Source organism: Falco peregrinus, chromosome 2 (assembly GCF_023634155.1).
Source record: "Falco peregrinus isolate bFalPer1 chromosome 2, bFalPer1.pri, whole genome shotgun sequence".
NCBI lineage: Eukaryota > Metazoa > Chordata > Aves > Falconiformes > Falconidae > Falco > Falco peregrinus.
In genome coordinates this window covers 92,639,939-92,653,802 of record NC_073722.1, presented here as the reverse complement: position 1 = coordinate 92,653,802, position 13,864 = coordinate 92,639,939, and the positions used below count along the sequence as shown (strand labels likewise).

The 13,864-nt window shown below is 56.3% G+C and overlaps 1 protein-coding gene across 2 annotated transcripts; it reads left to right on the top strand.

Annotated features, from left to right (window-relative positions):
• Positions 1-194: 194 nt before the first annotated feature.
• THOC5 (THO complex subunit 5) lies at positions 195-13,859 on the top strand. Of its 2 annotated transcripts, none has more exons than XM_055796499.1 (20): positions 195-349; positions 800-913; positions 1,558-1,701; positions 2,352-2,465; positions 3,135-3,232; positions 3,866-4,012; positions 5,557-5,671; positions 6,182-6,314; positions 7,421-7,498; positions 7,880-7,920; positions 8,826-8,925; positions 9,398-9,506; positions 10,989-11,090; positions 11,368-11,464; positions 11,829-11,943; positions 12,468-12,571; positions 12,652-12,739; positions 12,880-12,995; positions 13,197-13,387; positions 13,650-13,859. In XM_055796499.1, exons 2-20 carry the CDS (start codon positions 818-820, stop codon positions 13,711-13,713), a joined length of 2,052 nt encoding a protein of 683 aa, XP_055652474.1. In that variant the 5' UTR covers positions 195-349; positions 800-817; the 3' UTR covers positions 13,714-13,859. The 2 variants fall into 2 exon arrangements, with proteins under 2 accessions (XP_055652474.1, XP_055652475.1); XM_055796500.1 differs by having other exon boundaries at positions 311-349; positions 780-913.
• The last annotated feature ends 5 nt before the right edge of the window (positions 13,860-13,864 follow it).

Here is a 13,864-nt window from a genome sequence, read left to right as displayed (position 1 = left end):
ACCACAAGACCCCCACCCATCGGTGCGATGCTACACCGAGGCTCCTCCCCTCCGAGTGCCCCCAGTGCCATTGGGGACCCCATACCTGGGGATCCCCCAGCCCAAGGGTCCCCTGTGCCTTCTGCAGGACGAGCCCCCCGAGCCCACGCGTGTCCTCACCGTGGGGGGACCCGCCCCATAAAGCGGGACTGGCCACGCCCCCTTGCCGAAGCCACGCCCCCCGTCGTGGATCGCTGACGGACCTCTGTGGTGGTGGCCGCTAGGGGGCGCCCTCAGCGGCTGCCGCTCTGCGCCGCGCTCGTTCGCTCCACTGGCGTCACTTCCGGGCGGCGCTGAGGCGGGCGGTGCGGTGAGCGGGGGGCGCCGGCCTGGGGGAATCCAGGCAGGGACAGCCGGGCCGGGGGGCGGCCTGGGGCCGAGCTGGGGTGGGGGGGGACGTCCCTGGCCCGGGAGCCGAGGCTCCGGGCCCGGTGTGCGGGGGTCTGGGGGGGCTCTGGAGGAGCCGAGGCTCCGGGCCCGGTGTGCGGGGGCCTGGGGGCTCTGGAGGAGCCGAGGCTCCAGCCCGGTGTATGGGAGTCTGTGGTGGGGCTGAGCGCTGGAATTGGGGAAACTGGTGGAGAGAAGCCCCGGGACTGGGTCGGCGGGGAGGTGGTGCAGGGGCTCGCTGGGCTGGGAGAGTGCGGTGCCCCGGGCAGGAAGGAACTGGGGACTGGGGATAGCCCGACCCCAGGCAGCTTTGGCACCCACAGAGGACGGCTTCATCTCCCTGTGGACAACAGCTTTGCCTCTTCTCCCCCAGTCTTTGACTGGCAGCACCATGTCGTCGGACTCCAGCAAGAAGAGGAAACCCAAAGTGATCCGCACGGATGGGGGCCCACAGGAGGGCAAGCGGGGCAAGGGTGATGCTGACCAGGTAGGGCCCCTGGCTGCCCACATACATAGGCAGAGCCTGCCTGCTGCAGCAGGGTCCTCATGACCTCCCTTACATGGGTCTGTTCTCATACCTGCTCTTTGCTGACCTTATTTTCCCTTTTGGGAAGTTGTGACATTATTCCTCCAGCTCCCAGGGCCTCTGAAACTCCCGCTCTGTACTTCTGAACCTGCTTCCATCTCCTTCAAGAAGCACAGCACTCAAGGAGTCAGATGCTCTTCAGGAGATATAGGGAGAGGGAGCACCAGGCTGAAAAGTCCCTTGGGGGTTTGCATGTTGCCTTAAGACACTCCTGTGAGCAGCAGGGTAACTTGGGTTCAGCCAAAGTGGGGATAAGGATTGAGGAAGTAATCACCTTCCCAGTTTATTCTGTGTAGTCATGTGGGTACACCAGTGCAGGATGGGTACCACTGTGTAAAAGATGGCCTGAACTTCCCATGCATTTTAATGACTGTTTGTGTTTGGGATTGTTCATCAGGTTCTGTCTTGTGTATAAAGTCTCCTCAGGTGTAGGATTAATGGACAGAGCTGGGAACTGGCTTGCAAACAGAGCAGTTTGTTTCCCAGTGCCCTTTCCAGAGAAGCTGGAAGGAACAAGCCACAGAAGGTACTTTCTGCCTCTGCAGGATGTTAGGTACTACAGTGAGGAGTGCGAGGTGGATCTCCGTGACCCTATCAAAGACTACGAACTTTACAGAGAGACTTGCCAGGAGCTTCAGAGACTGATGGCAGAAATCCAGGAGCTGAAGAGCAGGGGCATCAAGGACAATGTAAGAAGCATCAGTGCTTGATTTAGTGTGTTCTGTCCTTATGTGTTTAATGCTTTCCCATTAATCTGAGAGGAGCAAGAGCCATGATGTCTTCTGGGGAGAGTCAGGAAAGTGGAACAGCCTCCCTTATATAAAATAAAATGCAATTTAGATGAGGCATTTGGTCTTTGACTGAGCAGCTGTTATGCAGACTGAGTTACTGATCTCCTAAAGCATCTGTGGGCACTTCTGGGAAATGTGCTGATGGATGGGGGGGCTCCTGGGGGAGGAATTGAGCTCCTGCTCACTGCAGGTGGGGGTGGCCAGACTCTCGCTGTCCCACAGGCTTGGCCAGGGAAGGCTTGCACTGCAGCTGCCCGTGATGTCCCCTGCACATCAGGGTGGGTGCTTCAGGCTCAAATGCCTCTGTTCCTGCTGCTGAGAAAAATCACTAAAGTGAGCCCAGAACCCCCCACCCCCCAGGTTATTTCCAGCTAGTGGCCTGTGAGTGTGGCAGTGGGAGGCTCCCTCAGAAGCCCTGGTGGCATAAATTGTGTCTCCTTAGAAGCATGGAGCCCCTTTGTGACGGGACTGGTAGGAGGTACCTGTAGCAAAAGGACTCTGTGGTGGCAGTTGTGTCTTTCTTTAAATGCCTGTTTCCTGCCACTCAGGCTTCAGAGATAGATGAGCGGCGGATTCAGAGCTGTGTCCACTTCATGACCCTGAAGAAGCTCAACCGGTTGGCTCATATTCGGCTGAAGAAAGGGAGAGATCAAACCCATGAGGTACAGAGGGGGCTGGGGGGTGATGAATACAGGTTGGGATTTAGTGGGATCACAAATGATGTCATTTCTGCCTGTTCTGTGATGGATGCTTGTGTGGGAGGAATTCAGCACCAGCCAGGTTGTGGTTTTTGAAGAGAGGGTTAACAGGAGACTACTGTGGAGCAGCAGCAGCTGTAATTATAATGAATAGTGAAGGAGCAATGTCTGCTTCTGTCTTGAATAAAGTGGGGATCCAGAAGGCTCCGTCTCAAGAGTCTGGTGTGCTGTAGGCCTGAGAAATGTGTATATGATTGGCCCCAAAGTTCCTTATGCTGAGTTCTGGAAGAGTTTTTCCACAGCTTGTGAATAACACTGTTTTGATTGTGCCACTGAGGAGACTGAGGCACAGGGACAGGAAGGGACTCAGTCTCTGTGCCCCAGCAGATCTGCCCTGTTTCGTGCCTTGTCCCTGAAATACGCTGGAAGAGAGCGGGATCAATTTGATGTCATGATCGTTTGGTTTCCCAGCACTTGAAAATGTCTTTCTTTCCCCAACAGAAAAATTGTTGCATGCCCTAAAGCCCACTGTCCCTAGCTGGTATGGTGGGAGGGGGTGTGTTGGTGACTCTTTGTGGGGTATATTTGCTGGGAGGAAGGCAACAGAGCCTGATCCCCTGCTCTGTGTTTCAGGCAAAGCAGAAGGTTGATGCATATCACCTGCAGCTCCAGAACTTGCTCTATGAGGTGATGCACCTGCAGAAAGAGATCACCAAATGCCTGGAGTTCAAGTGAGTTTAGCTGAGGAAGAGAGGGAGTGACAATGTATCTGGGATGGGGTGGAGGCCTCCAGTGTTTGGGATCTCTGCCACATTGCCTGAGCCCTCTGCGGAAGGAGATGCGTTATCCAGATGCCACCACACAGCAGAGACGGAGAGAGTATCCCGGAGTTCTTGTGCTGGGACACCAGGATAGAGGCTTGTATAGCAGAAAGGGAAGAAGGCATCTATTTTGGTAGGTGGACGGTGGAGGAGAGACCGAGTAAATGTCAAAGACATGGTCATGCTGGTCTTTTGAAGGACTCCTTGGCCTCTGTATATCAGGAGTTTTCTTCCGAAAGCTAAGCCTTCTGTCATGCCCATTGCACGGGCAGCACTCTGACCCGCTGCCAGGAGAGCTGTACTTAGACTGATGCCTCAAACAGCGCTTTAGTTAATTGTGCGGGGAAGGTGTCCCTGTGGAAGTAGGGACCTGGTTCGGGCCTTTCTCTCCTCTGCTGCAGTTTAGCTCACTGATACTGTGGTATTCACACAGCAGAGTGAAGCCAGCGCACAGGCATTGGCACTGAGCGCTGTCCGGTGAGACGCAGTTGAGTTTGGCTGTGCTGCAGCATTTCCCACCCTTCCCCAATCTGATCCTTGCAGGTCAAAACATGAAGAGATCGAACTGGTGAGCCTGGAAGAGTTTTACAAAGAGGCTCCCCCTGAAATCAGCCGGCCTGCCATCACCCTGTCTGAGCCTCACCAGCAGACCCTGGCCCGCCTGGACTGGGAGCTGGAGCAGCGCAAGAGGTGGGTCAGCAGCATCTCTGTTGGGTGTCAGCCTGCTGCAGGGTAGGGCTCTCGGTAAAACCCCGGAGCGAGCCACACAGCTGCTGTGTGAAGTGAAAGTGGGTAACAAAGGTTTTAATGCCCTCTTGAAATAGTGTAGAACACGTGACAGATTTGTTGTGTAACTGAACCCTCAGCATGGAGATTCATGCTTTGTGTGGAGCTGGGCTTGGTGGGATCCTTTTTTCATAGATCAGGGAGTTTTCTTTCACACGCCTGATGAGAGGGCACTCCGGGGGATCCTGGGGAGCAGAGCAACATCCAAACCAGTCTGAGAGAAGCCCTGAGCCAGCCGCAGCCGCTGTGCAAGAGAGGCTGTCTGGGACCACACCTTGTGCTCTGGTTGAGGACAGCAAAGGTGTCTTGGTTCTCCTCATAAGCCCACGTGTTCTCTCAGCAAGGCAGTGAACATCAGTGCTGACGCTTAAGTATCAAGGGAGGAAAATGAATTTTGTAGTTTGATGTTTCCCCAGCGTCTGCTTGGAGGCTTTTGCATCAGGGAATGGGGACACTGCCTGCCATAGGGGTGATATTGAAGGATGGGTGGGTACACGCTTCCATCCAGAACCTGGTTCTGCACGATGTGCCATGCAGGGCAAAGCGATCCCTGTTTTGTCTGCCATGCTATGGTCCAAGGAGCAAAATTAAGCCAGCCTGGCACAGCCTGGCGATACTGCCATTCCTGCCTGTGCTCTTAACGCTTGCCACCGTGGGGAGCTGCCTGCACAGTGCTGATCTCCGCTGAGCTGGTGCTGGCAGCCAGCTCCTCATTGCAGGCTGTAACCACCGAGGTCCCTCAGCTGGTGCAGGCAGGCCAGGTGGCTTGGCTGCTCCATCGACTCTTACCCCATGCAAAAAGCAAACATGACACAGCGTTCCTGCGTTTTGGTAACAGCCAGCAGCTTTTGCAGCCAAGCAGCAGCTTGGAGTCTCTCTCCTCTGGAGACATTCAAAACCTGCCTGGACACAATTCTGTGCAACCTGCTCTAGGAACCTGCTTTAGCAGGGAGTTGGACTAGATGTTCTCCAGAGGTCCCTTCCAGTACTGACCATTCTGTGATTAAACCTCACTCTTGTGAGTTTACTAAGTGAGTAACTAAGAAGGAGTTGACGTGACATGAAGTGACTCTGGTGATAGGAAGTGGAAAAGCCTCTTCAGAAGCTTGGTAGTGTTGGCAGAGGTCTGTCAAGCATGGCTGCTGGTAGCAGAGGCTGGCATGGGAATGGATCTGCTGAGGGACGGTCTGGTTGCTGTCCCCTCTCAGAGCACAGCACAGGCATGAGCTTCCACTTTCTCTCCCTATTTGTTTTCCAGCTCTCATGGGTTCCTTTCTCCCTCCACTTGCCCTTGGCATTAAGAGCTCTTTGTTTGTTGCCATGTCTGAGCTCTCCTGGTTCCTGCAGTAACTTTTGTCAGGTCAGGAGAGCTGGGGCCCATGACCCAGGTGGATCTCAGCAGGCTTTGTAGCTGTAATGTGTGGCAGTGACTGAGTTTCCATCCCTAGGCTGGCAGAGAAGTACAAGGAATGCTTGACCAGCAAGGAGAAGATCCTGAAAGAGATCGAGGTGAAGAAGGAGTACCTGAGCAGCCTCCAGCCTCGACTTAACAGCATCATGCAGGTACTTAAGCTCTGCAGGAAGGGGAGGTAGCCTTCAGGGCCAAGCTGAGGTCATGCTCCAAGGGCTGTATTAGAGACATGCAACACCTGGGCTGATTCTGTTTTGGAGATGTTTTGCTCCCAGGCAGGGTGGACGAGGAGTAGATCTGCCTCGTGCCGAGATTCCTCCAGTCTGCTTGTTTATGCGGCAATTCCTGCAGAACTGCAGATGGAGAGTCATTAAATGGGCCTTTCCCTAGGGAGTGACATGCAGTTCCAGCTCCTTGTGATTATCTTGGGAGGGAAGAACAGGAGAATGAACTGGGTTATTCTGAGATCCAAAAGTTCTCCAGCGAAGGAGAGCTGCCAGCCTTCCCTGAGGGCTCGCAGTACCCGTGGCTGTGTTTAACCCTGCACCACAGCTGCTGTGCTGGTTTCTAGTCTCCCACTTTCTAACTTGGGGTGAAGGAGGGGTGAGGAGGCTAAACTGTTCTGCTCCCACTGACGAAGGTTAGCCCGCTTGTTCCCCCAGGCCTCCCTGCCTGTCCAGGAGTATCTCTTCATGCCCTTTGACCAGGCGCACAAACAGTACGAGACAGCCCGACACCTCCCGCCGCCTCTCTATGTTCTCTTTGTTCAAGCCAGCGCCTACGGTCAGGCCTGTGGTGAGTACCGAGGGGGTGGCACAGTCCTCAGCGACACCATGAGGGGCTGTCACCAGCTGGGGCCGGTGGGCCATGCTCCCCCCACAGGATAGATTTCACTCCCACTTGCAGAAGACACTGCTTTGGGGGGGGGGGGGGTGGCGTGTCTTTCCATCTCGTCTGCTCTGCTGCCAGATTCCGCTGAGCTCAGAGCACCAGCACAGCCCCACAGCTAGGCACAGTGAGGCAGCAGCATTTGAAACCTTGTTTGCTCAGCTCCCTTGCTGGAAGAACTGCTTGGGAAGCTCGCTTCCTACCTCTGCCCCCCCTTCTCAAGGTCGACAGGGACGTCCCTGCAGCCTGCAAGCTGGCACAGTGCTGACATGGCCTCCCAAGAGATGTCACCCCATGGGGTGGGTGCTCCTTTGTGCCACCCATGGCAGGGGGAGGTTGACTCCAGAGCAGGCAGTACCTCTGCCTGCTTTTGCAGAGGCACTTCCCCGCAGCTCACCTGAAAGCCTTCATCCCCTTAGGCAGCTTTGTGTTTTGCGGAGCTTTCTGAAGCCTCCCTGAGTTGGGAGGGATTTGTCAGCAGGGCTCAGGAATCCCCCTGGGCTGTCTGCATCTCCTGTGCGGAGAGGGCTGTAGTACAGCATGAGCTGCAGTGCCACTTGCTCTTGTGCTGCTCTGGGGGTGGGGCAGGCAGCAGAGGAGCGTGGAAGGACCTGTGGCACTTGGCCCCACCAAGTCCCTGCTAATGGGCATCTGCAGCCATGATGACACAGCTCCTTGCTCCCTGCTTGTGGCTTGTGCCAGCCAGACCCCCACCTCTCTTGGCTCTTGAGTAAGATTTGGCCTTTGTGGTTTTCAGGGACAGTCCCTCAAAACGCAGCATTTTCCCTCCTCTGACCCCATCCTACGCAGGAGATCTGGCCTTGTGGTGGCCCCGTGTAGCCCTCCGGGCAACTGCCTTTTCCCACTGACCCTTTGTGAGAGCTTCCTCTGCCATGGGGCTCTGCCTCATGCAGCCATTTAGCAGGAGCTTTTCAGGGCAGGGCTGCTTCTGCCAGCTGCCTTTCCCAAACAGAAGTGGGGTTCATAGCTTAGTTTTCATGTCTCCTCTATAGATAAGAAGCTTGTGGTGGCCATTGAAGGGAGCGTAGAGGAAGCCAAAGCTCTGTACAAGCCGCCTGAGGACTCGCAGGGTGAGTTGGGGTGATGTTGCCGCAGGCCAGCTGCCTGATGTTCTGTGCAGGCAGAGGGATTGGGCAGAGAAGCAAGTGGAGCAGGTGCTGAAATGGCACAGTGCCTGATGTCTGCACTGCTGGCCGAAGTCCCCAGCAGCTGTTCCCCTCTGTCCCCAGCTCCTCCTTCCTGAGAGATGTTCGCAGCCCCTCATCTGCTAGAGGGACCCCAGTACTGGGGACATGTTCCTGTGTGTCTGCATCCTGCTAGGGCCCTGCTTTTGGGGGGACAGTGATGTCTGGGGGAGCTGTGGTCTTGGAGAAAGGGCTGGTAGTCCTGCTGGTTGTGGGAAAACGGCTGAGCCCCAAGCAGTCCCTGCTTACACCCCTCTCTTTGTGCAGATGATGAAAGCGATTCTGACGCAGAGGAGGAGCAGACCACGGTAAGGGATAGCGCCGTCCCCTTCTGGATCTTCTCCCAACACCATGTCGTGGGCAAACCAACCTGTGCCTGGTAACTGGAAGGTGCCAAGGGAGCTGGACCTGAGTGGGGCTGGGAACTGGTTCCTACATGCTGTGGATGTGTGTGGTGGTGCACTGACGTTAAATCCAGTAGTTTCTTGGGAGGAGAGAGGTGCCATTTCCAGTTTCTGTCCTGAACGCAGGAAAGCCAGGGTACAATTCTGCCCTGCTTGTGTCCCACCATGCTCATCCCACCCAGCACCGACAGCTGCCTCACAGCTCTCCAGCTGGAGCTGTTCCAGTTTGTATAAATAGTCTTGGGCCAGGGAGGCTGGTGTCCAGCCAGGAGGGATCCGTGTCTGTCCCCTGCCATCTGCTGAAAGCGTTGAGCTGAACTCTGCACCGGGATTTGTCCAGCACTCCCTTGGGGAGGCATTTAGGTCCTACAAATTGTACCTGCTGGATGCTGGGGAGAGGCTCTAGGTGGTGGCTGACCCCAGCATCAAAGCCTGAGGGAGGTCTGTGCCACCGCCCACCACCACCCAGCAGCAGCACCTGGTGTATCAGGGCTGTTGCTGTGGGGAAGAATAAAGGGAAGGGCCTCAGTTTCTGCCTCTCACAGTGGTGAAGCTTCTGGGGCCAGCAGGTCCTTGGCCTCATCTTGCAGTGTTGGGGACACTCCTAGGAGCTGAAGGAATGACCAGAGCTGCTTTGTCCTTGCCCTGCAGCAGGTCAAGGATTTCCTGCTTCTCTCCATCCCCAGGGCTGCTCTGTGGCTGTGGTACTGGGGGATTGGGGAACTAGGCTAGAAGGAAAAAGCAGTGGGAGAGGAGGGTTGGGGCTGAGGAGCAGGAGGAGGCTCTGATAGCTGTTTTGCCCTCCCCAGAAACGGCGCAGGCCCACCCTGGGTGTGCAGCTGGATGACAAGCGCAAGGAGATGCTTAAGCGGCACCCTTTGTCCGTCACTGTTGACATAAAGTGCAAGGGTAAGTGTGGTGTGGTGGCCCTTGGTGGAGAGCGCACAAGGATGTGTTACAGCAGATCAGGGAGCAACCCGGCAGCAGCTTGGGGTCCTCAGGGAGAGCTCAGGGTGTGGAGAGGCTTTCCTGCCCTTGGCCCTGCTGCCCTGGCAGGGATGAGCGTGGTCTTGCAGGGGAGACTGAATGAGGTGGTTTATCAGCTGTCTGCTGGAGCTCCTCTCACCCGTGCAGGTGAAATGACCTTGCTCTGAAGCTGCCTTCATCTAGTTGAGAGGTTTTCTTTTGTGGAGGGGCCTTAAGCCTGACAGATAAAGCCTGGCAAATGCTGATGGGACAGCATTAGAGGTTACAGTGCATCGGTTGCCAGTTAATTCCCATGTTGCTTCTCTGCTCCGCTTGCTGTTGTCCTAGCAGAGGAGCATGTATATCCCCCCTGCAGAGTGCAGACAGCGCTGTTACCCCTCCTTTGTTTGCACAGATGAGAATGTGCTTCACCTGACCTTTTACTACCTGATGAACCTCAATGTCATGACAGTGAAAGCCAAGGTGACCACCGCTGTTGAGATGACAACTGCCATCAGTGCTGGGTAAGGGGAGCCCCTGGGTGCTGAGCCCGGAGCTTACTGGGCAGCGACCCCTCCACTTGCCGCAAACACCCTGCCCTGGGGTCCTGCCGTGCTCAGTGACCCGTTGTCAGAGCGATGCAGTGCCAAGAGCAGCATGCAGTGGCAATGTCCCTCTGCTCAGCTGTAGCCCCTGTGGCCAGTGGGCCAAGGGCACTCCATGCCCAATTGCCTGTTCCCAGCAGGTGAGGTTTTAACCTCAGTCCCTCACCTTGCCTCACCTGGGCCACCATAAGAGCCTTTGTATGGAGCTGTGGTTTCAAAGTGCTGTCTTGGCTTCTCCTTTGATGGGTAAATGAGACCCTGAAGAGCACAGCTCCATCTCTGCCTCTGGGGAAGGTTTTCCCCTTGTGCATCCTCTGCTCGGTAGTATCCTTCCCTTTGGCTCCAGGGCCTTGCCAGGAGCCCTGCCGGCTCCTGCATGCCAAACAACACCCTCCTTCTCTCCCTCTGTCCTGACAAGCCAGGGGCAGGGAGGTTGGGAACCTTTTAAGGGAACAGTGCCAGACCTGTCAGGAGCTGGGGGAGAACCTCTCCTGCTTGTCACATTCGGTCACCCTCTTGCAGCTGAACTGCTTTCCTTCCTCCTGCAGCCTGTGCCTGGCAGCTCCCTTCACCTGCTTGCTCTGCAGGTCACCTTGTCCTGAGTGCTGGAGATGCAGCTACCTCTCCGTGGGCTCCCCAGAGACCACTGGAACCTGATTTGTGTGAGGAATAGCTGAAATGGCAGTGGTGGGAGCCTGCCTGGGGAGCTGCAATCAGCTGCCAGCTCTCCGGTGGCTGTCCCTGGGCCAGGAGGAGGTGCTTGAGGAAGAGGGAGGCAGGAGAGGCTAGTCTGGGCTTACCTGGAAGCAAGTGCTGCCTCCCAGCCTGTCCCATGTGAGGCTTCCCAATCCTCGTGGGGTTCCCTTTTCCCTGTAGGTATCCAGAATCCTTCATGACAGCAGCTAGAGTCTCTCCGCAGGGTTTCTGTGCAGGGTGCTCCCTCCTTTGCAGCTGCCCTTGGCTGTGTTACACCAAATCAGTCAAGCTGATTTTATTTATGCTTGCTTGGGCTTGCGAGTACAATCAGACCTGAAGAATTTTATTCTATAAAGCAGAATTCCTCTGCTTGAGCTTGTTGGGTGGCAGACAGCTATCGTGTCATGCCCTGCCTATGCTGGCAATGTTTTCTCTATGCAAATCGGCAGGTTTTGAAGTTAACACACTGGAGTGAGCAGCTTCCTGGGAAATCAGGGAGCTGGTGCCCTGTGGTTTCTATCTTCTTCACAGACAGGGAGGAGATAGTCTCCTTTTGGAGTGGAATTAGGGGAGAGCCGTTCTGGGGTGAAACCCAACTCGTGGAGCTCACAATCTCTTTCTCTGGGCTTCAGAGCTTGTTAAGAGGCCATGAAGAGACACGGAGCCCAGGCTGCTGCTCATTAATCTCTTCCCTCCTCTTGTCAGTGACCTCCTCTCACCAGACTCCCTCCTCAACTGCCTCTATCCAGGAGACCACGGGAGGAAAACGCCTAATCCAGCCAACCAGTTCCAGTTTGATAAAGTGGGGTGAGTGGGGTGCTGACCCACACAGCTGGGGCAGCTTTGCCTAGGTGGTTGGCATGAGTGCCCTGCTCCTGGCACAGCACATCCCTCCCTGACATGCCAGGGAGGGCTCAGTGGCTCAGAAGCCAGTTGGCATCAGGTGGGCTCACCAGGCACAGCCTGCGGTGCAGGTGAAAGCAGCACCTGCTCCCTCCAGCTGGTTCACAGGCTGGACAGTGGGAGGGACAGGGTTGGAGGGAATGTTTTGGGGTGGCATAACCCTTCCTCACTGTCCCCGCAGCATCCTGACGTTGAGTGATTATGTGACAGAGCTGGGGCACCCCTACGTGTGGGTGCAGAAGCTGGGTGGCCTGCATTTCCCCAAGGATCAACCTCAGGCATGTCACACCTCCTCCCCCATCTCCTCCAGAAGGTTGAGCTGGGGTTTGGGGAGGCTTTGGGGACAGTTTTTGTGTCCTGTCCTGTTCCCTTGGACTCTGGAGTTCCTGCTGGCACCAGCCGCTCCCAAACCATGGTGCAGCCTTGGCTGGGAGAGGCTCAGCTGGGATGAATCTGTGCAGCGGGGCCACACCAACATATTTTGTCTGCTGCATATAACAGTCTAAGCCATGTTACACGCACTGAGCAGTGACACGAGTGTGTGCCTGTCCCCATGGCTGGGTGGGGTGGCTTCTGGACCCATGGGGTCCCCAGTGGGGGCCCACAGGTCGATGTGATGGTGACGGTCCCTCCTGCCTGCAGCACACAGTCACTGCAGACAACTCGCTGAGCGCCAGCCACATGGAGCTGACAGTGAAACTGCTGCGGACGAGGCTGCAGTCCCGCCTGGCTCTCCACAAGCAGTTTGCATCGCTCGGTGAGTGCCTGGCTCCCCACCTGTGCCTGGGGACAGGAGTGCAGTAGCAGGGTCCTCCTGCAGAGGAGAGCTGGCTGGTGTTGCCTTTAATAGTGTGACGGATTTGTAGTGCCACCCTCTGTGCTCCCAGTCGTTCTCTGTGTCCTCAGTGGTAGCGGGGCTGTGAGGGATGCCCTGTTTAGGGTGGGAGAGGAAGGCTGTGCCCCCTCTCAGTGCCCAGCACCCCTTTGGGACTGGCCATCGCTGCACTGGGAATCGATTTGGGACATGGCGGGAGGTGAACCACACACCCACGCATGTCGTGCACCCATTGAGCAGGCCAGGCGTGTACTGTGCCAAGGCTGTGAGCTCCAGTGGGATTGCAGCTGCAGCCCCCGCTGCTCCTCTCCAGGCACCAGGTGAAGGTGTTGGAAGAGTAGCAGTGTCCCCACGTCCTGGTTTTGGAACATGCCCCACACACAGGACAGTGACAGAGATCTGTCCCCAGCCCTCCCCTGCTCAGGTGGCCTTGTCCTTGGTTTCAGAGCACGGTGTCGTGCCAGTCTCCAGCGAGTGCCAGCATCTCTTCCCTACCAAGATCGTCTCGCGCCTGGTGAAGTGGGCTGCCATTCCCTTTGAAGATTATGCGGTAGGTGCCAAGTGCGAGGCCGTATCAATTCCAGCTCCCACGTGGTGCCAGTAGCTGCTCACTCTTGTCTCTCCTTGCAGGAACTGCCCTACACTAAAGATGTGATAGAGGCGGGCTTGGCTGAAGACACTCACCTCTACTACATGGCCCTGATAGAAAGGGGAACAGGTAGGCACGTTCCCTTCCCCTGGCAATTTCTAATTCCCACACTGGATGCCCCCAGGGCAGCTTTTGGGGGTCTTCATAGAAATCCCTTTGTTTGGAGGCCCTGTGGGCTGTGGGTGATGTTTCTTTTCTGCCCTGCTCAGCCAAGCTCCAGGCAGCTGTGGTCCTGAACCCTGGTTACTCCACGCTGTCACCCATCTTCAGCCTGTGCCTGAACTGGAAAGGAGAGCGAACCAGCAGCAATGATGACAACATTCGGGTAACCTGGGGTGATGGGAGAGGAGGCTGGAGAACCGCTGGCTCGCTGGGGGTGTTCCTAGCGGTTCTGTGTCCGTAATAAACGAGCTATCAGGGTGAGCTGGTGGCCAGGCCAGGCCCATGAGACCTGCTGGATGCAGCAGCAGGTCCTGGGAGGGCAGAGCAGAGCCTCAAGCCTGCGCTATACTGATTCCTCTGCCAGGCTATGGAGAGCGAGGTCAACGTGAACTACAAGGAGCTGTGGGGGCCCAAACCAGGCTACCAGCTCCTCACCAACCAGCTGCAGCGCCTGTGCATGGTGCTGGATGTCTACCTGGAGACGGAGCCCCACGACACTAGCGTGGAGGGGCCTAAGGAGTTTCCCCAGGAGAAGATGTGTCTGCGCTTGGTCAGGTGGGAGCCTGGCGCCCTGGAGGACCTGGGGGCAGTGAGGAGCTGGGTGGGGGTGAGAGTGCTGGCCAGGAGCCTGGTGGCACTGCTGTCCCCCAGAGCACAGCCTTGCCTGATGTGGTGCCAACCTTGAAGCATCTCCTTTAGCTGCCTGTGGGGATGTGCCCCCCTGCAGCTGGGCAGTGCCCCAGGACCAGACCCTTTCTGTGGGGTGCTGTGAGCTTCCTGATGCCTGTGGCCGAATCAGGTTCTCCTTCTCTTCCAGGGGACCCATGCGCCTGAAGCCATTCAAGTTCAACTACCCTCAGGGCTTCTTCAGCCATCGCTGAGTGTTCCCTGGGCGTCAGTCTGGGATGGGCCTCATCCTGTCCCCAGGAGGAACGTCCCCATCTCACCATTTCAGTTTCTTTTCTGACGTTGGGTTTCTTTTGAAGATTTTGTAACCAAAGGGTTTAAACGCTGAACTGAACGAAAAGTGTG

Coding starts and splice junctions, on each gene's coding strand:
- THOC5 (XM_055796499.1), top strand. CDS start 818: ATGTCGTCGGACTCCAGCAAGAAGAGGAAACCCAAAGTGATCCGCACG. Junction 3,233..3,865: donor ACCAAATGCCTGGAGTTCAA/GTGAGTTTAGCT, acceptor TGATCCTTGCAG/GTCAAAACATGAAGAGATCG. Junction 7,921..8,825: donor CAGAGGAGGAGCAGACCACG/GTAAGGGATAGC, acceptor TGCCCTCCCCAG/AAACGGCGCAGGCCCACCCT.